The sequence below is a fragment of the Polypterus senegalus genome, unplaced genomic scaffold (genome assembly GCF_016835505.1).
Source record: "Polypterus senegalus isolate Bchr_013 unplaced genomic scaffold, ASM1683550v1 scaffold_3778, whole genome shotgun sequence".
Taxonomy (NCBI): Eukaryota; Metazoa; Chordata; class Cladistia; order Polypteriformes; family Polypteridae; genus Polypterus; species Polypterus senegalus.
The window spans coordinates 720-25,000 of NW_024377350.1; the positions used below are offsets into that span (position 1 = coordinate 720).

The 24,281-nt window shown below is 42.5% G+C and overlaps 2 protein-coding genes across 2 annotated transcripts; one reads left to right on the plus strand and one right to left on the minus strand.

The window, feature by feature from the left end:
* The first annotated feature begins 417 nt into the window (after positions 1 to 417).
* Positions 418 to 8,640, plus strand: LOC120519302 (zinc finger protein 678-like). Its single transcript, XM_039742428.1, has 3 exons — positions 418 to 935; positions 3,489 to 4,292; positions 7,164 to 8,640. Exons 1-3 carry the CDS (start codon positions 794 to 796, stop codon positions 8,516 to 8,518), a joined length of 2,301 nt encoding a protein of 766 aa, XP_039598362.1. The 5' UTR covers positions 418 to 793; the 3' UTR covers positions 8,519 to 8,640.
* Positions 8,641 to 20,997: 12,357 nt separating this feature from the next.
* On the minus strand, positions 20,998 to 24,275 carry LOC120519301 (zinc finger protein 501-like). Its single transcript, XM_039742427.1, has 2 exons — positions 23,978 to 24,275; positions 20,998 to 22,892 (listed from the first exon to the last, which is right to left on the minus strand). Exon 2 carries the CDS (start codon positions 22,609 to 22,611, stop codon positions 21,073 to 21,075), a length of 1,539 nt encoding a protein of 512 aa, XP_039598361.1. The 5' UTR covers positions 22,612 to 22,892; positions 23,978 to 24,275; the 3' UTR covers positions 20,998 to 21,072.
* Positions 24,276 to 24,281: the final 6 nt, after the last annotated feature.

Below are 24,281 nucleotides of genomic sequence, written 5' to 3' on the forward strand. Positions count from 1 at the left end.
AGTGGGCTTCATTTCATGGCTCTTACCTAATATGATCCAATCACATTAAGTAAGAGTCACACAATTTATTAATCAAGCGATCAACGGCAGGGATTAGTTCCCCCTTAGAGTTTCGTGATATTAGTTCTACGGATGTGTTTGCTGCACAATACACCTTTATAGAATGGGCAGCCTGCATAAACGGGACATTTAGTTGAATTTCAGTTATTAATCCGGATGCAAAGCCTCAAAACCGGACTGTACCGGTAAAAATTGGACGTCTGGCCACCCTGCTCTTGCCTGTCGCACCGCATTTCTGTCCGAGTCTGAAATCTGACTGAAGGACACGACGCGTGCGCTGCATAATTTGTTCAGTGTGTGACATGCGCATTCATTCGCACCTTAATGTACACATGCGCAGTGTCTCTTCCGGGCATTTTGAGCTGCGTTCGGACGCGGCTGCTCGAATTCCCCATTTCAATCTATTGCGAATGCACGCACAATTAGGAAGAAAACTGCAAGTGGGAAATTCTGTCTGCATGAAGACAGTTTGGAAGGATTTCTGGTTTTATGTTTTTGTATTTCGGCACGACACCTTTATGCAATAATTTTCAAAAACAGAATACCTTAGGACAGTTTGCAGATACTGTCTTGTCCAGTTGGAGCGCAGGAGGATTTTAGTGATCGTCTTAAGGGTCACGCAGTGAGGCACAGGATGGAGCATTGAGGTGTAAAGTCGTCAGAACCTGCACTGTGCTTATAAACTCTCTGGACAACCCGTAACTTTTAAGTCGGGGCCGAGGACCGTCTCGCCATGCAGCACCGGCCGCTGCAAGCTAAGCATGAATCGAAGGAAGAGGACGGGGACGAAAGTTTAATAAATCGTGCCTCAGGGACCGTGGAGTCACTTTATAACGGAGCACGCGCTGACATGAACGAGACGTGCGGTGACCGGGGTGAGTTTACACCCGAAATGAGGCGAGGTTGTGGGGATTATGAAGAAGTATTACCGCCTTTTTGATGTCACGCATGCTGGACTGCCAGACGCCGTAATGCCCGACGGTGACACCGCATGTATGGCCAGTCGTTCGCGCTGTTCTCGGCTCCCGCACAGTGCCGTCGTTAATTGTGAAGTTGCAGGTGAATTAGCGGTGTGATCCGACTTTGAAAGCTGGAAGCAAAGTGTGTTAAAAGGGGTGTCAGGAATACTACTTTTCAAAAAGGGGGCAATTTTCCAACAGTTTCTGTTACTAATGAATTAAATTATTTCAGGTTATCTCTTCAAAAAAATCAATTTTCTTAAACCGCACATCCAGAGCAGTGGAGCCTGTCCTAGCAAGTGTCACTTTTAAGGCAGGAACAGCACATGGGCAGGGCGCCGGTTCATCACAAAGCCGAACATTGTTAATCTTATGGTGGTGTTTTATCTTGGTAGAGTAATATATTTTGCTCTACTGTCCCCTATTGTATTATTAATATGTAGCCTTAGAATACCTAATCTCACAGACTTACCACTGTATATAACTTCTCGCCACCTTCTCTTCTATATCTACAAACTCAGGCAATTAGATGTAGTAAAAAGACAAGCAGGAGTTAAGTTACACATAAAATAATGTATTACTGATAATATTCATAAATAATAACAAAATGCAAAGTACATTTGAATATTGGCAACCATACAACCTGATAAAATGGTGATGTGTAATTCAGGTGGCACACAGACTTGCAGTTACTTCAAATGTCTCTAGTTAAAGCATCGTTGGTGCTCAGCTTTCAGCCACATGTCTGTTCAATATGGCTGCTGAGCTGTGCTCTTCATTGTGTTGTCTTCATCATCACAGGTTAGCAAGAGAGATGCTTCTTCATAATATGTGGGTCAGTCAGAGAGAATGTGGTTGAGCAAGCAGATTTATAGGTTTTCTGTCCAACTCCCTACAGCGAATAGGACATCATGGTACTTGAAGGCCTCTGAGACAAGCCAATTCCAAACAGCCATACCTCAGACCAATGGGGGAATAGAACATCGTATCTCCTGCCCCACCAGGACCATATATTACGCTAACCTGGCTTTGTGTGGGGGATGGGGGAAAAGACTTTAGAGAAGAAATACTCAAACTGGGTTAAGACACATCCCCCCAAATCCTGTCATAAAATTAGAAAGAGACTTCGTCGTAAAGGGGGGCAAACACAAATGCCTCTCACCAAAGTAACACTAAATTACATTGGTTTGCCTAAATTCTACATAAAGACATACAAAACATTTATCAAGTTATATGCAAAATCTCACATCACAACAGGTGGTTTATTAGATATTATTTTTCCCGCAAGGGGAAATTAAAATTTTACAGAAGATCCAAAAATAAATAAAATATGACACAAATAAACTAAATATGACACACACACAAACACACACTATATGGTAAAAAGTTTGTGGACACCTGACCATCAGAAATAATATGAAGATGCCCAAACCTCACCCCTGTGACTAAAACAAGTCTCCACTCTTTTGTCCACAAAATGTTTCCATGTGTCTTTGAGGACAGACACAGACGTTTGACAAGAAGACCTGGCTCACCGTCAGCATTTCAGATCAAAGTGTTCAGCAGGGTTGTGATCAGCACTCTGTGCAGGCCAATCAATTCCTCCATGTCTTTGTGCCCGGTGGCACAGTCATGCGGAAACAGATAAGGTCCTTCTCCAAGATTTTGCCACAATGTTGGAAGGACACAATTGTCTAAAATGACTTTGTATGCTGCAGCATTAACAGTCCCCTTTAGCTGAACCAAGGGGCCGAGCCCAAACCCTGCCACTATCCCCCCTCGACCCAGCTTTACGGCAGGCACTATGCAGTCCAGAAGGTAGCGTTCAAACTCAGATTGGTCCATCACACTGCCAGTAATGAAGCATGATTCATCACTCTAGAAAACACGCTTCCTCTGCTCCAAAATTTAATGGTGGTGTGCTTTACGCCACTACTGCCGATACTGGGGATTGCACATAGTGGATCAGAAGCCTGACCCTGGAAACCCATCTCGTGAAGCTCCTGACAAACAGTTCTTGGGTTGGTGTTGCTTTCAGAAGCATCCTTAGGGATGAAGCACCTCCTAATGCTGTCTGGTGTTACCTTAGGTACTTCAAACTCATGATGCAGATCTAACTGACTGAACTCAATGGATTTCCATTAAACATGTAAACCATTTGATTTTGCAGTGGGCTGGTTCCCTGCCAAGGATTGTTCCTGCATTGCACCCTGTGCTGGCTGGGATTGGCTCTAGCAGACCCCCGTGACCCTGTGTTAGGATACAGTGGGTTGGGAAATGACCGACTGACTGACCAACTGATTTTTATCTCTCATATAAAACTCATTCAATGTGTACAGCTAACAAAAATGTTCATTGTTATAAGGGTATTGGAGAATACCTGGCCTGATGGAGATGATCCAAATATCTTTAAACTCATTTTAACTAAGTCAGTGTTTTTAAGATTTGCACCTTTATCTTCCCACACAGGCCCACCTGAAGGTACCGAGGTGATGGTCCTCACCCCCTTGGATGCTTTGGCCTTTTACAGTGAGAATAAAGACAGAAATGCAGGCCCAGAAGTTTGGAAAACTGAAGACTTTACTGAGCAGCCTCATGGAGACATTAAGGATGAAGACACCCAAGTGGACATATGGGTTTCAGAGGATTGTGTGAAGCAGGAGCCAATCGGTTTTAAGAAGGAGGAGGAACTCAAAATTAAAGTGGAGGTTACAGAAATTGAACTTTCATCAGGCATTATAAGTGAGCAGTCTGCAGGTGAAGATCTGACAACTGACCACCAAGTTAAGGAGAGCCACCTGGGATGGACTTTGGAGTGCAGTCAGTCATCATCTCAGCAAGAATGTGAGTCCGAAAATCAGCCACTGAATGAGGGGATATTAGGAACTGAATCAGAAGAGAAAGCTAACGATGAAGAACTGGAACAGGAGCAAACTGTAAAGGATCAGCACACCTCGGAAGAAAATTCAAAGACTCTCAGGAAAACGCAAGGAAAAAAATCCAATCAGTGTACCGAATGTGGGAAGAATTTCACCATGGCCTCAAGCCTGAAGGATCACCAAAGAATTCACACGGGAGAAAGACCCTACGAATGCACCGAATGCGGCAAGACTTTCAGCCGGACGTCCAACCTTAAAGCGCACCAGCGCATTCACACGGGAGAAACGCCGTACCAGTGTGCCGAGTGTGGGAAACTCTTCAGGTGGCTGCTGCAGCTTAGGACTCATCAAAGAATTCACGGAGGAGAAACACCGTGGCAGGGTTCAGAGTGCGGTAAGTTGTCTGGACATCACTACAGCTTAAAGTCCACTGCAGAAACAGGAGATGGAGCGGAGGTTAAAAACACGGGGGATGTAAAGTGAACGTGAATGACACTTCCAGGTATATCCATTCGCAATTCATTATCTCTCAAAGTTAGTTTTTGCGACAGCTGCAAATTTGTAACCAAAGTCATTATTCAAATTCATTGCATACTCTTTATGAATTTGCATTTATTTATTTATTTAAATTCAACGTGCGTGCCAGTCGTTTAATTGCCTGCCAGACCGAATTGCAGCGCAGTTGCACCTTAGCCATTCACAGAATTGCATCTCATACTTTCATACTCTTTACAAATGCTCTTTTTACATCGCGCTATTTTATTTTTACAAAGTCTACGAGGAAAACCCACTCTTTCAAATTGCAATAAAAAAATCAAAGAATGCCCCAGTAAAGCACTTTAAGGGTACATTCGCGTTACAAGCCTCATAATGCTAATTTCTGATTTTTCACAAAGATAGGATTTGCTTGTCTTGACGGTTCACATTCTTAAGTGACCTGCGCTATTGAACTGTAATGTGAACGCGTCTGTCCTCCGAATCGATGCACATCGATACGTCATCTGCGCCATCATCTCCGTGCTAATATCTTGAGTATGCATCGCGTTTTACTCAGGAGTATGGCAAACAGTTCATCAACCGCAAACGATTATGTCGAGAAGGCGTAAACAAGCCAGACAGCTCATTTGTGCTTCAGCCGTTCACAGGATCGCGTCACGTGAGCTCGCCTTTTACAAATGCTGTGCTTTTTCTATCTCTCTTTGTATTTTGGTAAATGTTATAAGGCAGTGGTTCTCAAACTGTGGGACGGCCCCCCTAGGGGTGCGCGAAGATGTGAAAAAAAAAGAAAGCAAGAATCGAAAATATGAAAAATCCATCTATTGAAACCAAAGCAAATTAACTTAAACTACATTCTGATACTAGAAAAATAAATATAGAGTTAAATAATAAGTGAAGTATGTATAATAAAATATGCATCTATGATATATCATTAATTAAAAAAGAACACATTGGTATTAGTGGGCTCGGGTCGCAAATACTTAAAGGTTGATAAATGCTGTTATAAGGTAATCCAATCTCTGAATTTAGATACAAAAAAAAAACCTTCAAAGTAGGTACCAGTGAAGCAGTTTAAACTGAGTGCCAGTCTAATGAGGGCATGAAAGAATGTGCCACAGTCACGACTCAGGGTGCTTATGATCACATCGGCTGCCTTGGTGTTTAAAAATGCTGCACCTTTTTCTCAGTTACTGTGTTAGATTTTGGTAAGTGTTACGTGGAAAACGGGTTCTTCTGAAATTGTATCAAAATGCACACAGCGGTGAAACCATTTAATTGTCTGCCAATCCAGTGCCAGGATGAAGGAGTGTGCTGATTGTTATTCTTCAGCCATTCTATAAGATTTTGCCTTTGCTGTTTAAAAACGCAATGTTTTTGCCATTGTTTTCCTCTAGGGGTCGCTAGCTCCCTGGTTGAAATAAGTTCTTTTGTAATTGCGGCGTCTTAAGTAACCCAAAACTATATAGATATAATATTAAAAGGCGATACCCAGCGGTAAGAAATCACATAAGAGAAAATAACTTAGCTCTCTTTAATGACGATTTACGTGGCATAATAGACGAGGAAGCCATAACAAGACTATCACCGAAGTGGGAGCCCCGATGTATACAGTCTGCCATTTTCATTGCTGCACTGGGAGGATTTTCAGGATCGGATGACGTTATCTCCCATCTGTCCGTGGGCTTCAAAGGTGTGCTGGGCAATGTTCCAAGGCTTTATACTCTTTCTCCACGTGCAGGCCCTTACTTAGGTAAATCATGCCGTTCTAAACAAGGAAAAGAGAGGCGTCAATTTCATGGTGACTTTAACACACAGAAATAGTGCACGTTGCCCATTTGTCTCTGTCTATCTTGTCCTATGTTTGGCCTAGCAGTTCTAAATGCTGAGCCCCAATTTGCTAAATCTGCCTCAGCTGTGCATTTAGAAAGAAAAGAAAAATATCCATCCACCAATCCTAACTGCAGGGTCATGGCAATCTGCTGGAGCCAATCCCAGCCAACACAGGGTGCAAGGCAGGAAACAAACCCTGGGCAGGGTGCCAGACCACCACAGGGTGCACACACACACACAGGACAATTTTGGATCACCAATGCACCAAACCTGAATGCCTTTGGACGGTGGGAGGAAACCCACACAGACAACATGCAAACTCCACGCAGGGAGGACCCGGGAAGTGAACCCGGATCTCCTAACTGCAAGGCAGCAGCACTACCACTACGCCACTGTGCCGCCCAAAAAGAAAAACAGATCTAAAATATTTGCACAGAGCACAGTGACATTAAACTTATATTCTGATTACAGCCATCACTGTATTTCATTTTTTTAAGTGTTGTAAGGATAGCCCATTATTCCAAAGTCACAATAGGATTAAAAAAAAAAATGAACATACTTGGGTGATGCGGTGGGCTGGCGGCCTGCCCAGGGTTTGTTTCCTGCCTTGTGCCCTGTGTTGGCTCCAGCAGACCCCCATGACCCTGTAGTTAGGATGTAGCGGGTTGGCTAATGGATGGATGGATGGATGCTTGGGTGAAGCAGTTTAAATTGCGTGGTATGTACCGAGCCACAGTGACCCCTCAAATGTTCATACAACCACAGAAAATCAATCAGCTTGGTGGGCCGACTGGTTTGTCAGTCGTTCTTGTAGCTCCACTAAAGTGGTCTTAATCAACATCCCATAGTATTTGAATCTTTTTCTCAAGCACAGGTTTATTGCAGGCTTTCCTTCCTCTCTCCATTAGTCTTCTCACTTCTCATTTTCCTTTCCCAGAATATCCCGAAGCCTCCTCCCAGGATACAGAAGGACCGCCTCATCTGGGCTCCGAGCTGGAGACTGAGCCTGCACGACCACTTGAAGATTCTGTCGTTTTCAAAAAAGAACCAGGACTCCATGATCAAATTCCTGGTTATATTAAACAAGAAGACATTCCGGTGTTATCTTCTGGGGAAACAGACTGTGGAATGAACATGAAATTGACCAGGGTTAAGGAGGAGGACAAGCTCATCCCGGTTAAAGAGGAAGCCGTAGAGCTGGAATATTCTTCCACTCATAAAGAAGTGGTTGCCTCGGTATCATTGACTGACTTGGTACTAAAGGATACAGTCTCCATCTGTAAAGTTAAGAGAGAGGTGGTGCAGAAAAAGGCTTCTGGGTCTGAAGGTGAAGGTGCAGATGAGGAGAAACCAAAAATGAATTTCTGGAAAAGGGAAAAGTCCCAAGTTAGTCGTGAGATTCAGATTCCTGATGAAACGTCAGAGAAATGTCATAAACTACCGCATCATGAAATACATCAGGATCTTCACAGCGAAGACAAACCACATCAGTGCACCGAATGTGGGAAGAGCTTCAAAGTGGCCAAAAGCCTTCGATATCACATGAAGATTCACACGGGAGAGAAGCCTTACCAGTGTAAGGAGTGCGGAAAGAGTTTCATACTGGGTACAAACCTTAGATATCACATGAGAAACCACACGGGAGAAAAGCCTTACCAATGTGACCAGTGTGGAAAGAGTTTCAATCACAGGACACACCTTATCCACCACCAGAGAACTCACACGGGAGAGAAACCTTACCAGTGCACCGACTGCAACAAGGCTTTCAACCGGCGAATGCACCTCATCCATCACCAGAGAGTCCACACAGGGGAAAATCCTTACCAGTGCACTGAATGCGGAAAGAGTTTCAAACAGGCGGCATTCCTTAAATATCACCAGAGAGTTCACACCGGAGAAAAACTCTACGAGTGCCATGAATGTGGAAAAACGTTCATCTGGAGTGCATATTTTAGACGTCACCTCGTAATTCACACAGGTGAAAAACCGTACCAGTGCAACGAATGTGGGAAGAGCTTCACGGACAGAGCAAATCTGAGCCGACACCAAAACGTCCACAGGGGAGAAAAACCCTACCAGTGCAACGAATGTGGGAAGAGCTTCAAACAGAAGTCATACCTCAAACAACACCAGGCATTCCACACAGAAGAGAAACCCTTCCAATGTAAGGAATGTGGAAAGTGTTTTAAAGTGAGGTCATACCTCAGACAGCACCAGACACTCCACACCTGTGGGAAGAGTTTCAGACAACGTGTAGCCATAAAGAGTATTCATACAGGAGAAGACACATAAGAGTGTGATGAATGGGAACATTTCTAGAAAGACATCGTCCACATGTAGGTTGTATGCTCACAATATGTAAAATGTCTGTTTTTCATATATCCATCCATCCATCCAGTATTCAACCCACTATATCCCAACTACAGGGTCACAGGCTACAGGCTTCGGGGCCGCCGGAGCCAATCCCAGCCAACACAGGGCGCAAGGTGGGAAACAAACCCTGGGCAGGGCGCCAGCCCACCGCAGGTTTTTAAGATATTGTGGAATAAATTAAGATAGCTAAATAAATAAATGAAGGTCATTCAAACTGTTGCAATTTAATCTCATAAGTGGCCAGGATTCAACCAACCAACCCAGGAGAATGTGAAGTAAAATTCAGCCTAACTTCTTCTTGAGTGACTGGCTTCGGGTTACCCTGGGCAAAAATGTACTTCACTCTCAAAGATCAAAGAAATAAATTCTAAAAAATGTCCCTAAAACACACACAAAATACCCTGACAAGGGAGAGGATCACCATTAACCCCTGGCTCCAATCTAGGACAATGTCACTCTTAAAGTCACTGCACTTTTCCAAAGTTTTACAGTACATCGGTGATTGTATGGTTCTGTGCTTGAAATTGTTGCACCTGTTAACAAGGAAATGTCTGAATGCGGTCATTTGAGTGGTGTCCACGATCGTTTTGGCCAATGAGTGTAATTCAGGTTAACTGGCAACTGGCCCTTGGAGTACGTGTGAGTGTGAGGCACTGTTTGGACTTGGCTCTTGCCAGGCACCCAATACAGATGATTACTGCCAAGAATTCATTTTCTTGGGATGTGATGAGTGAGTGTGTGTGTGGGGGGAGGCTTACATGAATTGCAATTCCATCAATGATCAATCAGTTTGGAACTGTCATAAAAAATATTAGTAGTTTCAAACATGTCTACAAGGGAACCCAGGTCTCCTTTCTGCGAGGCAGCAGCGCTACCTTCATAAAGTATCTGTCCATCTACCACTGTACCATCATGCCGACACAGAAAATATTACTTGGTGAAATAACATAACAGCGAAAAGAGATCAAATAGTGTTTGAGGATGTCTGGGGGAGAAGAGAGACAAGGCAGTGAGACAAAAGGACAGCTGCTGTACAGGCTTTTAAACCTTCAAAGCACCGCACAAGATGAAGATCACACGGCATGGCAGCAGCAGCAAGTCAGTAACTGATCGAGCAAAGGCGAGGTAAATAAAAAATGTATTTGTTTTTCATTGTATCACCGTTCAAGAGGGGGTTTTGGAGGAGTGACCGCGTCTCCATGGGGTGCATTCAGCACCCCATCTTCACAATGGCACATAGCAGGGGGGTATAGGAGTTGGGGAGCCTCTGCCATGTGACACCATATTCTAAAGTTAAGTGATTTCAATAAATTTTAAAAAAGACACAGTTAGCCCAGGCATTTTACAATGAACCATATGAGGCACAAGGCTTCAACGGAAAATTAAAGTATAAAACTTGCAGCATACATCCATTTTTCAAGCCAAGACAGCTGGCTAATACTGATGCGTATCTTGCGATTACACACGCACATTGTAAAACAGCTCATACATGTCATTTCTGAAAAGCAAAAAAGTATTACAAGATTCACACATTTTAAAAGAAGGCCAGCTGTGCCCAATACCTCAGCCTTTGTCTTCTTCTGCAATAACCTTTCACCCTGCCGCCATCACCAAACCCATCCAAGGGGGTCTGCTTTCCACTCCAATGACAAAATCATAGTAAACTGTTCATGCCAAGGGTTTGCTTTTGATGTGATTTACTTCTGCATTTTTGTGAGGATTTGCACAAAGGTATTGAAAACCTATCCTGGCCTTGAAAGAAATACGCGACAAAGAGATTATTTTCGGATCCATTTTGGTGTCACAAACATGCGTCGCATACACGGAAGGCATGTTTTCTTATATTGAAAGGGATTCAGTAAGTTGTTAATGTTTTTATTTTCTGTTTGAGCCCCTAAACCGGGCTTCCTAGGGTCCTAGCTAAAACGTCAGAGCTGGCTATCTATTTTCTCCTTTTTTATGTGTAAAAATCGCTAAACTTCAGAACACAATTTCGCGTGGCACATGTGTATAAGTCTCGTGATAGCCTCACAGTGACGCCTGCGCAGAGAATGCAAGACGTTTCATGTTTGCGAGCGCGAGTTGCACCCTGCGAGGGAAGAAAACACGCCGGACAACAGTTTCTCGATGCAGGTAAAAAAGACTTTATTGAACATTACTAAACTACGGGTATATACAGAACTGTCGCCTCGCCACTCATCACCCCAAAGTGCGTGTGGATTATGCCCTTACAGTGGCACTGATCTTCCAGCCGCTATACCGTATTAAGGTACTATCAAGAACTTTACAGCATGGTAAATACAAAAATGGTCTTACCGATCGGTTTTTCTTTAAAATTTCCGTCGTTCTGCCATCATCTTTGGAGCATTGGTGGTCCTCGCGCACTTTAGTTTAGAATGCCGACCGGCAAAATTATATGCGGCTCGGAGGCTTCGCGCAAGCGCAGACAGACGGGAGCGCAGAAAGACAGAGCGTCAGGTCGGTTGATTTTAGCGTTTCGTTGATTGATGGTAAAGAATCACTTTTCGTAGCATTGTGTATTGTTTTAAACTTGGAGGTTGTTGTGAGTTTGTGTTAGAAGTTATGTTTGATTACGCTTACGGTTTGGTGTGTATAAACGACCCCCGTACTAAGTGGAAGTGGTAGATCCCTATGCGAGTACTAATCGAATTGGAGAAATTATTATTATTATTATTATTATTATTATTATTATTATTATTAAATACATTTCTTTCTTTATAAGGACTGCATTGGCCACAGGATGGGGTCGTTGTTTCGATCGATCGAATAGAGAGAGAGAGAGGGGGGAGTAAGCGAGGCGCAGCAGTCTGACCGAGAGCTGGGTGGCGAAGCGCTTGGCGATGTAACCAGGAGTAGATCGAGGCACCTATTAGCCTGGGAAGACTCCTGAATTGTTACCTGGTAGGAGTTTAATACAAAAGGGCCGATTCAGAGCCTTTTTTTTTTTTTTTTTTTATTTGGGTATTTTAAAAGGACTGATTGTACCCCACCGGTTATAGGAGGGTAAGAGCCGTTGTTTTCTTTTTTCTTTCATATTTGCACTTATATTTTTTCTTTACTGTTTTCACCAAAGGATCGTTGTGTTTTGGATATCATTTTGTTTAGACCGTAATTATCACTGCAAATATTCTTGCACCAAAAACCGTTAGATCTTTTAAAATACTTTTGTGGAATAAAATCTATTTCTTGTACTTCTGCCTCATTTGTGCCTCCATAACTTTTTGAAGAAATAACTTTGACTTAAAAAATCCCGAACTTATCATTTAAGCGCTCTCCATCTGCAGCATAATACTGTATACACGTTGTCATTTATTTTACTATAATTTATGGTATGTTTGCCTCTGGAACCACTGCTTACAAAGTTGAACAAGTTTAGTTATATTTTATTACAGGTTAAGAAGTATCAAAAGAGAAAAATAATTCTGTAATCAGTGGATTGAATATGGGGCTCGTATTTGGGGCTCACTGACACGTTTTGGGGTGAAACTCCCACACTGCTGGAACTGCAGACTTATCTGGAAACATCGCCCACGGCTGCCATTACAATTTTAACAGGTTGGTGTGACAGCTCAAAGGCTAAAGAGAAACCTGGCACCGATGTCCATTCAGAAGGTGCCAGCCTTCATGTCCCCATAGCCACAGCACGCTGGCACCCCGATCAGTCTACAAACTGTTCAATCAGCCCTTGCAAAAAGGAGAAGGATCAGGTTCAGAGGATGCATTTTTTGCCTGCTGTAATATTTGGTTGGTGTTTCAAGAAGAACTGCCTGATTGTTTTGTGTTATCTTTACAATGCCAGGTAAATATGTCAGTCATTGTCTAACCTGTATAGTCCTATGGAGCACGGAGGGTACTGGAGCCTATCTCAGCTAGCTTAGGGCGCAAGGGAGGAACAAACCCTGGACAAGGTGCCAGGTAAAGATCCACACTACAGCACAGGGCTTATAAAAAGTCTTCACCTTTGGAACGTTTTCACATTTATTGTTATACAACATGGAATCACAGAAGATTTAATGTCTTTTTTAACATGTCGACAAATTATTATTATTATTATTATTATTATTATTATTATTATTAATCATAATCATAATCATAATAATAATAATTTATTTATTTGATGCCTTTATCCAAGGCGACTTACACATTTTTTTAAGAGATACCATTAATTATATGCCTCTTGTTTTTTTTTTTTTTCTTCCAACTGGAGCACAGGAAGGTGACTTGCTCAGTAGCTGGATTTGAACCCACAACCTCAGAGTTTGAAGTCCAAAGCCTTAACTCCTACAACCACACAAAATAATGAACTGCTTAAGTATTCAAGGCAGTGTTAAGTAGATGTCAGCCAAGCCAGCCTTGAGTCTACGTGTTTGGGTCTCTCTATCAGCTCTGGCATTCCTCCACATTCTGCTAGATGTCATGGTGGTCTTGAGTGAACAGCCCGGCCACACATCCATCTGCTCTCAGCTACTCCAAGGCACTCACACTGTTGCTTTGGCTTTATGGCTCGGATTTGTGGTCTTGCTGGCCTTCTTCCAAGGTGCGGGTTTCTTGCAGACTCTGACAGATTTTCCTCACATTTTGCTGCATTCTTGTTTCCCTCACAAACTTTCCAGGCCTTCATGGTGCAGAGAAATCTGTGATCTAGGAAGGGCTCAGTGACGGGTGGTTCTGAGGCTAAGGATCTGCGCTGGTATCCTGAAGGTTGCCGGTTCAAATCCCCGTTACTGCCAAAGAAGATCCTTCTGTGATGGGGTCTTGAGCAAGGCTGTTAACCTGCAATTGCTCCAGGGGTGCTGTACAATGGCTGACCCTGCGCTCTGACCCTAAGGGCTATGTGAAAACTAAAAAATATCTAATGCAAGAAATTGTATAAGGAGACATAAAGAACAATAAAGAAAGTGTGGACTCTTCCCAGTAGTTCCTCCTTTTATGGGGTGATGATAACTGACAGGGCCTGTTAGTTTCCTGATTATCCCAGGACCTCTGGCACAATTTCAGAGTTGTATTTCCACATCTGGCATATGTCTGATTGCATTTCTTGCTATTGTCTTATTTTCCCCTTGCATGAAACGCTTGGTGTCGTTTAAGGTTTGATCTCTGTCTAAAACCCTTTGCACACTTATTACATTGAAAGGGTTTTTCTCTCCGGTGCACTTGACAATGGCGGCTGTGGCTTGCCCGCTGTGCGAAACTCTTCCCACATTTGTTACACTGGTGCGGTTTCTCTCCCGTGTGTATTCTCTCATGATATCGCAGGACTGCACCCAGTCTGAAGCTCTTTCCACACGTGGCACACTGGTAAGGTTTTTCTCCTGTGTGAATTTTCATGCGATACCTAAAGCTCGAGTCTGACTTGAAACTCTTTCCACATTCATGACACTGGTAAGGCTTTTGTCCTCTGTGGATTCTCAGGTGATACCCGAGGCTTGTGTCTGATTTGAAGCACTTTCCACACTCATGACACTGGTAAGGTTTTTCTCCTGTATGATTCCTCATGTGATATTTGAGGCTCTTACCCAGACTGAAACTCTTCCCGCATTCGGCACACCGGTACGGTTTTTCTCCTGTGTGAGTTCTCTGATGGTGTGTAAGGACTCAGGCTGAAAGCCTTTTCACATTCATTACACTGGTAGGGTTTTTCCCCGGTGTGAACTCTCTGATGATACCTAAGATTGATAGATTGTGTGAAACTCTTCCCATAGTCATCACAGTGGTAAGGATTTTCTCCTGTGTGAAATGTCTGGTGTCGTCTAAGGTTTGAGTCCTGTTTGAAACTCTTTCCACATTCACTGCATTGGTAAGGCCTTCCCACCATGTGAATATTCTGATGATGTGTAAGATGTTCACGCTGATTTAAAGCTTCTTCACAATCAGTGCACTAAATGGGGATTGCCCCTGCTCGATTTATCATATTCTGTCTAAGTGTTGACTCAAATATGAAACTCTTTCCACACCCAGTGCATCGATGTGTTTTTTCTTCTTTGTCATTATCCCGGTGTATTTCACGAGTGTCTAATATATTCGAGTCCTTAGACTTGTCTCCAGGAATGTGAAGCTCACCAGCACCTTCAAACTCATGGAGCTCTTTAACATTCCCCCTCTTCAAGAAGTTCATTTTCAATTTCTCCTTCTCAGAAGCCTTGAGACCTAAGACCAGACTTTTATCAGGCCCTCTCAAATTGATCTCCTTCATTTTCAAATCGTTAATTAAGTCCTTGTCTACAGAATCTGATTGGGATACTGGAGTAAGTGTTTCACTTTTAGCAGTAGTAGAAAGTTCCAGTTCCGTCGCCCCCTCTTTAACACTGATGGACTCCTCCTGTTTAATGATGATGGATTCCTATTTATTTCCACTGTCTGGAATGCCATAAGAGAAATTTGGAATGTCTTCTTGCTTAATGTAACTAGAAAAGTCATCATGAGCTACAGGTAGAGTTTTGAAAAAGTCAGAATCTGCAACTCTTTGTGTCAGCTCAGTCCGCAGCATTGGGCCAAAACGAGGTGTTCCTTCTGTGTCCCGAGAAAATCCTTCTGGATGAAAAAAAAGACAATTAGATCAAATGGTCACTAGCAACCCAACACTAAAAATATACTTTGTGGTCACCAGGGGGCAACTCCCAACACTATAGGCTCATACACAAGTTCTTCAATAGCAAAGGGCTTTTTATTGTGTGAAACTCCCTAAGGAAGAGTTTCCCACACCACAACCACAATTAACAATGCTGATGTACAGTAACACTCTTGTGTTCTTCTCTCATCCTCCTCCACTCCTCCAGCAAACTTCATCCACCTCTTTCTTACTCTGACTCCCAGATTGAAGCATGGCTGCTCCTTTTTAAATAAATCCCAGGAGTACTTTCAGTGTTCAAAAACTGTGGCCCGAGAGCACTTCTGGGTAAGGCTGCAGCCCACTGAATTTGGGCTTACTAGTCCCTTCTGTGCCCCCTAACAGCACCCATGGAGCTCAACAGAGCTTAGGCAAAAAAATATAATTTCCAGTGTACCCCGTGGGAATCTGTAGTGGCACCAAAACCCTGAGGGGCTGCCACCCATCAGTTTGGAGGATACAATACCTTGAGCAAACTGCCTTCCTCCATCTTTCCATGCCATTGATGTTCCAGTCAGGTAAGGATCCCAGCACAGCTCAGGCCAGAATGCCAGTCCTCACATGGTGTTCCTCACAGGTTTTACAGAGGAACCTATACAATGCTATGGGATTTTCAATATGACTTTAGTTAACAATATTTGGAGGTGTGCCTTAGAAATAATAAATGTATGGAATTTCTCTTTAAAATTCCTTAAGAATTATTTTCCTGTAACATTTAATAGCAAGGAGCAATGAGTAGAATTGATGCTTCATGGATTGAGCATGCTGGGTTTGAATCCTGAAGCCGATGGTTGTCTGTGTGAAGTTCATTGGGTCTTGTGTTGCTAATTTGGTTCATTTGATTTCCCAGTTTCTCCATGTATTCCAGGTAGTCCAGTTTTTTCCACCACTCACTCCATCCTCATGCCGTATTGTATTGAGTCTGCAGCCCCCTGAACGACCTCATGTCTCATCTGCTCTGAGTCACCTGACTTGACTTTGTCACCAACACCAACCATGGACTTCGGGGGTCCTCTCTCTCTCTCTCTGCCACCTCCATTTGGTACCCACAGATGTCTCTTTAGCACCCCTCAGACTCCTTCAAACTTTTCTGCTGTCTTGGAAGACAGGAGAAAAGTCCTGTTGGGCACATTTATTCATTTATTCCCACACCCACACTAAAACCTGAACACTCCAAACCACTCTTGAAAACCCTCAGGACAATTAAGGAACATGAACATTTAAAACACAAATGAAACAACTAACAATGAGCTGTAATATCATAAGAATAGAATCCATCGTTCTCCCTTCCTTTCAGGCTTGGGGGTGATGGATCCTGGTTTGGCAGCCTTGTCCTCCTCTCATTGTCAATCCATCTTCGTCCCTCACTGTCACTAGCAGCTGCCATAAGCATGTGGGGCATCATTTCAGACTATTTTGAGGTCGCTGATTATGAATATTTTTGACTTTTCATCCTTTCTCATCCTGTATCAGACAGAGGAAAATGACACATTTCTATTAAAAAAGAGAATATCTAGACTTTAAACAACTAAAGTGAGACACACAGCATCATATTTCAAATATCTGACGCAATACTTCCTCTTTATTATGTACATGTACCTCATGAATTAAATCATGACATTTCTTATGAACTTCCCAAATTAGGGACGCTTACGCTAATTGAAATTTTTTGTTTTTTTTTTGAAGAAATTCAAGTTTTCTGGACAATACAAAGCTTGCTCTTCATATTTTTCTCCTTAAAAAACCTGGTGGTATGCTTAACCCATTGATAGAAAATTTGTATTTCAAATAAGAAATTATTGACATCTTTGCTTTAATTTTTAATGGCACACCATTTCTGTTATATTTTTATGTTGGCATGTAGCTCTGTCACTACATGTCACTTATGACCACACTAAAGTTTCACTGATAATCGTCGTCGTCACAATGGTATAAATAGTGGCCATGTTGACTTCTCCATTGCCCTACTTGTTGGATTTCTAAAAGTCTTTGAAAGATCATTTTTCTCGTGTTAATGGTTTGGATTTGAACAGGTATGGATCTGCTATGAAACTAATGAAGCTTAAGCTTCAGGTGCTCCTAATGTCAGAGGGGCCACAGAAGCAACTTTCGTTCACATTGCTTACAAAGTTTGGGTGTCTACTGTAGGAGAAGGGGTTATTAAAAATAATAATATGGACACGTGATGAGGAGAGACAATGCATCTATGGGCAAAAGAGTGATGGACATGGAAGTACAGGGGGGAGAGAAAGCGAGGGAGGCCAAAATGGAGGCAGATAGAGAAAATAAAAGAAGATTTGGAGGAACAAGGACTGACTGGAGAGAAGGTGTAAGGACTGAGCTGTCTGGAGAATGTTGATGTGGCACCTCAACCCCACATGGAAGTAGGAAAAGTTCATGATCAATAATGATTGATTGATTGATGATGATGAAGAACAAGAAGACAAAGAAGGAGAAGAAGAAGGTGGTCTTGTGTTCTGATGTCACTTTTTGTTGTTTACTTGTCATTTCCATATTGATGACATGGTCCATTTCATCATTGTCAGTGTTCCCCATGTCAGTTGTGTAACAATTCAACATTATTTGCTTCACCTTAAAGAATTTGAGGACTAAATTGAGGATCTTTTCATCTTGGGTCCAATACCTGTCTGAATTCTCTAAAGAACGTTAAGTTAGGCCAAAGACAAGAAAAACTTACCACAGGCTGAACCCTGATGCAGTTTTTCTGCAGGGTGAATTCTCCGATGAGCTTTAAGCTGCCGTGACCACCTGAAGGTCCTACCACACTCGGGACACACATATGGGTGTTCTGTGTGAAGGCGTTGGTGCATTTGGAGGGTTGATGCTTTGGAGAACGTCTTTCCACATTGAATATGATGATTGGATTTTATTCCTGTGTAACTCCTCTGCTGGATTTCAAGGTGTTGGCAGATCTTTGAGGTTTCTTTAGGGGTGTTCTGATCCTCTAGTTCAATTCTTAATGTCTCCTCATTCATAGGTTCATCTGCTCTTCTACACTCTTCATGAGCTGATGACAGCCTGTCCTCCAAAATCCACACCAGATGACTCTCCTTAACTTTGAAATATGCAGGTTGTATGGACAGCGAGACATAACAGTTACAGAGCTGGTTTTCACATTTCTTCCTTTCCCCTCATTAAGAAAAGACCTTAAGGAGTTATTTGGTACTTTTCATGTTAGATGTTGTTTATTGCTTTGGACTTTAAACCCTGAGGTTGTGGGCTCAGATCGTGCCACTGACATTTTGTGGCCACACTTCACCTGTCTGTGCTCAAACTGGAAAAACAAAAGAAATGTAAACACTTCAAGCCCTACAATGTTCTAGAAGTAGCACTTGATATCCAAATATGTAAATATAATGCACGACAACGTACTGCCCTATAATTTATTTATCTTTAGAATTCTACAAGTGTTGCCACGAATAACTTGGAAACGGTAATTTTAACATGTGTTCAAATGTCACAAATAAAGCCCCTCTGTTGTTCTTCCTTACAGTTATGAGGTCTTTCCTTCTTCTTTTCAGTTTCTTCACTGGTTGTGATCACCAGCGGCCCCTCAACTCGTCGGCATCCAGATTTCTTACCCCGTCTCTTCCAGTCCAATTTAGTCCACCAGTCGCCTCCCTTTTTTAGCTCGTGCCCCCCAGTGCTGTCCGACCCCGTCCGTCTGCCGCTCGTCTTCAGTATCGGCTGTTCGGAGTCGCCCGCTCAAGTGCTTTCAACTCCTGCAGATGTTCTTCAAGTTTTCGCAGGATGATCTCTGATGATGTCGATTTCGCTCTCGGTTTCTTACGATCTTTAGGAGTGTCCTCAGTACATTTCAGTGCTGAGAACAATTTAAAAGTTGCGCATTTGTTATTACTGTGAACTGCAGAGGAGGACCAACAGAGAAACACGGAGCGCCGCAGAGGAGAAGGGAGCGTGCGGGAAAGTGCCTCTGCGCATGTGCGCGTGAAGTGCCACGGAATTCGCACGTCGCGTTTCTAAAAGCGCCTTATTGATTTAAGGTGTGTTACTGCCACCTACTGGCAATTATAATTTAATTTTTTTTTTTCTAAATTATGTTAAATGTTTTTCACATTCCTATAATATGTAATATGCATTTACAAATGCTGTATATGATCTAGTCTAACAAAGATTTGAAAAGTCGAGGCCTCACTCGTAGGACCAGACCTCATACTTGGTAGTTTTACTATAAGAACAAAAAGAAACCTTTCCAGATTTTATAGCGAAGTGAAAAATGTTGTATGTATCCACAGTATATACACTATAATATTTAGCCACTCCCAGAACGGTCTTTTTTAGTTAGGCGTTAGGGTAGGGGATGATAGCCTTGCGGCAATGCATGGGGTACACTGTTCCAGGTATAAAAAAATTATTTAATCAGGATTCATTATTCCATCTACTTATATAGTGGTCTGTTGACATTTATCAGAGCTGTTCCTATGTATTCCACAAATAACTATTTTATCTTAAACGTTATACATTTGTAACAAAATTTTTAATTTTGTTTAAAACAATCAGTCCTCTATAAGGATCTAGACTATTGATTACTTTGTTAATAATTTACAAAATACAAATTATTTTTACTTCAAAATCAAACAGTTAACTGAAGATATAAAAAGAACATAACCAACAGTTCTAAACTGACCACCTATATATATTTTTAATTAGGTATTCCTATTCACTATTGTTATGACCCTGATTTCATTTACTCTCTAACCTATTATCATGCCCATTCTTTATTTTATCTGTCCTTACAAAACACATATCACACAATAACCCCCTCAAAAGCCATTAATCTCCTGGGGCTGACTCCCCCCATCTTAAGCTTAGGGCCGTACCCCCTGGGGTTAGGTTCAGGATTGGTGCAAGGGGTAGATCATCTTAGAAACACTAGGTGACCGACACACAATACCAATCTGTGTCAAGTGCAAGGCAAGAACCACACTGCTCCCGGACAGTGTGCCTACAGTGTGCCGTTCTGATTCCGACTTGCTCTTTTCCTCCTCAAAGCCGTTTGATTACTAAACTTGATCTGTTGCTGTTTCAGTTTAGGCAGCTCATAGTCCTGCGATTTTCTTGGGTAGCGGGTGGCTGTGAGGCTCAAATTTTACGAAGAGTCTATGGTTGTATTTTGTGAGATGATGACGATCTCTGAGGGTATCGCAGTGAAAAATCCCACCCTAACCCTCTCCCGATTGGTGCATTTTAAACGTTCTGTGGTGCACTGTCCCAATTTACAGTAACTCACCGATTAGACTATGGAAACACAGGGGGACAGATAAAGAAACAGAACAGAACAGAAGACTCGATGCTATGAGAAAATAAAAAGCTAAAATTTCTATCATCATTCCAGGAGCTCGGCAGCTCAAGGTAATGGAAGCTTTGTGATTAATATGTATATTGTAATGATTTAATCTTTACATTTTTAATACACAGTTTGTAAAGTGAAGCCAAAAACATTAAATAGTAAAGAATTGAGAGTCCAACTTGATGAAGATCTAATGCAGCTTAGCTTAGAAGTCCACACATCTTCATTCATTCTTTCTGGGCTTTTCTTTACCGTGTGATTTGTTTTATAAATTCTTGAAGGTGCAATCTGACTAAAAGTCCTTCGGTACTCATCACTTTCGTAAGGTTTCTGTTAGGATTCATTTCTCCATATGTGTTAGTGCTCCGTCTTGATGGATCTGAACCTGTGAATTCACCGATGACGTCAACGCTGTGCACTTCAGGTGATAGACCCCCAACATTCATAACGTTTCTGTTGTGCATTCATTTTCTGGTGCTCTCAGCAGACAGAGGCCTGTTTGAAACTCTTCACTCACTCTGCACCCTGGAAAGGTCTTTCACCGGAGTGAATCCTCTGATGATTTACGAGGTTTATACGCTGTGTGAAACTCTTTCCACATTCAGCGCAGTGGTGAGGCTTCTCGCCTGTGTGAGACCTCTGATGAACCAAAAGGTGTCCGCGTTGTTTAAATGTCTTTTCACATTCGTTACACTGGTAAGGTCTTTCTGTTTGGTGAGCTTTACAATGACGCCGAAGATTTTCCAGGTTAGTGAATTGCTTTCCACATTCATTACACGGTAAACGTTTTCCACCAGTGTGAAAGGGCTTTTCGCCCGTGTGTAATGCTGCGTGTTCTTTCAGACACGATTTCCTCCAGAAACTCTTTCCACATTCGTTACATTGGTAAGGTTTTTGGCCTGTGTGGAATGTGGAGTGCTGTTTGAGGTTTGATATCGTCCTGAAGCTCTTCCCACATGTGTTACATTGGTGAGGTTTTTCTCCCGTGTGAACTTTGCGGTGTTGGGAAAGGTTTGTGTTGTAAGTGAAAGCCTTCCCACATTCCTCACACTGGTAAGGTTTAACTCCACTGTGAATCTTCTGGTGTTGGCTAAGATTTGACCTGTGTGTGAAACTCTTCCCACAGTCGCTGCACTGGTACGCCTTTTCACCTGTGTGGTATCTCAAATGAAGTCGAAAGTGGGCATGCCACATGAAGCTCTTCCCACATTCAGTGCACTGGTATGGCTTTTCTCCGGTGTGAATTCTCATATGAATGAAACAGTTTGCCTTCTGTTTGAAACTCTTCCCACATTCATTACATTGGTAAGGTTTCTCTACAGTGTGAGTTCTCTTATGATTTCTAAGTCCTGTGCCCAGTAAGAAACTCTTCCCACATTCATTACACTGGTAAGTTTTCTCCCCTGTGTTAGTTCTTGGATGGGGTGCGAGATATCGTTGATGGCTGAAAGTGTTCCCACAAGGCTCACTTTGGCATAGCTGGCCCTCTGTGTGAATGGCCATGTGAATTCTAAGGCTGGCACTGTGTTTGAAACTTTTCCCACATTCATTACACTGGAAAGCTTTCTCTCCTGAGTGGGTTCTCTGATGATATGTAAGATATCTTCGCTGGCTGAACGTCTTCCCACACAGCTCACACTGGCAAGGTGGTTGCTCTTTGTGAAGTTTCGTGTGGCGACTAAAGCTTGTACTCTGTGTGAAACTCTTTCCACATTTATTACATTGGTACGGTTTCTCACTGCTATGAATTCTCTGGTGATTTTTGAGGACTGCACCAAATCTGAAACTCTTTCCGCACTCGTTACATTGGTAAGGTTTGTCCCGTGCGTGATCTCCCTGATGATGCCGATTGAAAGTCTTCTCACAGTCTGTACATTCGTAAGGGACTTGTTCTGTATGTTGGAATCTAAGGCCTGCATCCAAAATGAAACTCTTTCCACAGCCAGTGCATAGATGTGTTTTTTCTTCTTTTGGAATTTTCTGGTGTATTTCTTGATGATCTGACATATCCAAGCCCATAAATGTCTCTGATGAGGATACTGGAGTAAGCATTTCTTTTTTAACAGTAAGCGCCAATTCTGAGACCTCGTCTTTAACATCAATGAACTCCTCCTTCTTAATGCTGTAGGATTCTTGTTTCCTTCCACTGTCTGAAACCCCGTCAGGAAAATCTGGAATATCTTCTCGCTTAACATAACTAGAAATTTGATGAGGAGCTAGTGGTTGAGCTTTGAACAAGTCAGAATCTGCAACTCTTTGTGTTGACTCAGTCTCCAGTCTTGGGCCAAGATGAAACGTTTCTTCTGTGTCCCATGAAGAGCATTTTGGAAACTCTGGATAAGGAGAAGAAAAATATTAGAACAAGACAGTCACTGATGAAGATGCACTTAAAGTTAAAGACTTTAACTTTATTCTATCTGTTGCAAACCCCACACTAAAAATATTCCTCTACAGAAGATCCTATTAAAATACTATGAGATGTTCATTAAGACAAATACTGTAGTTAGCAACATTTTGTGGAATGTTCTAGAAATGAGAGTATGTTGCCATAGACTCACTCCAGGTAGCAGATTTGTACTGGTGGCCAACTGTAAATCTACAACCTCTGGATTACAATGGCCCTCTGATCAGCCTGAGTTAGTAGGAGAACTCCTGGCCTTGGCCAAGTAGACATTTCTTTTGAACACTGAGAGCAGAGCTCCTCCTGGTGACATCAGCTGAACTCTCTCTCTCTATCTCTTATTCAGACCCCATCTTACTGTGCAGTGCCACAGTGCAAATCCTGCCGACTATGCCAAATGTATTTTATGTATTAGTGTGAATGTTTGTGTATTATGTGTTTTATTGTTGTTGTTAATTATGTTTTGTGTCTTAATGTTATTTCTGTTGGTTTCGATTGTCATTCTGTAATTGTCTCTTTTAATTGTCCTGCTGTTCTTTGTGTGTGTGGAGCACCAGGAGGATTGGCCAACACAAGATTTATTAACCGCATAAGTCAAATGTGATGTGATACTTGACTAAAAGTCATGTTGAAGTTTGTGATGTGACATCAGCTCTTGTTGTACACTCATCCATTCCACCCTGTTGACACCATCTGGCTGAATACTGGCGGTGCACCCCATAGGGACTCTGTAATAATTCTAAATTACCCTGCACTTTTGTTCTGCAGTGGGGTGGCGCTCTGCCTGGGATTTGGTCCTGCGTTGTGCCCTGTGCTGGCTGGGATTGGCTCCAGCAGACCCCTGTGACTCTGTGTTAGAATATAGCGGGTTGGACAATGACTGACTGACTGACCTGCACTTTTGTTTTCACCTAAAACAATCTCTTGACTAAGTGGAAGGTCTTCAAATCTTGGGTTCAAAACCTGCACGAATTCTCTAATGAACTTCAAATTACGGCAAATGCAAGAGAAACTTACTGCAATCTGAATCCTGAGATGGTTCTCCTCCGGTGTGAATTCTCTCGTGATCTTTGAGCTGCAGTGACCACCTGAAGGTCCCCCCACACTCAGGACACTTGTATAATTTTGCTCCAGTGTGAATGCATTGGTGCACTTTGAGGTTTGATGTGGTGGTGAGCGTCTTTCCACACTCAGCACACTGATGGGTTATTTTTCCTTTGTGACTCTGCTGGATTTCAAGGTTTTGTGCTTCAATGAAGGTCCTTGAGGTTTCCTCAGAGGTGCTCCAATCCTCTATAGCCTGCTCCTCATCAATCCCTTT

Coding starts and splice junctions, on each gene's coding strand:
- LOC120519302 (XM_039742428.1), top strand. CDS start 794: ATGCAGCACCGGCCGCTGCAAGCTAAGCATGAATCGAAGGAAGAGGAC. Junction 936..3,488: donor CGAGACGTGCGGTGACCGGG/GTGAGTTTACAC, acceptor CTTCCCACACAG/GCCCACCTGAAGGTACCGAG. Junction 4,293..7,163: donor GTGGCAGGGTTCAGAGTGCG/GTAAGTTGTCTG, acceptor TTCCTTTCCCAG/AATATCCCGAAGCCTCCTCC.
- LOC120519301 (XM_039742427.1), bottom strand. CDS start 22,611: ATGCTTACTCCAGTATCCTCATCAGAGACATTTATGGGCTTGGATATG.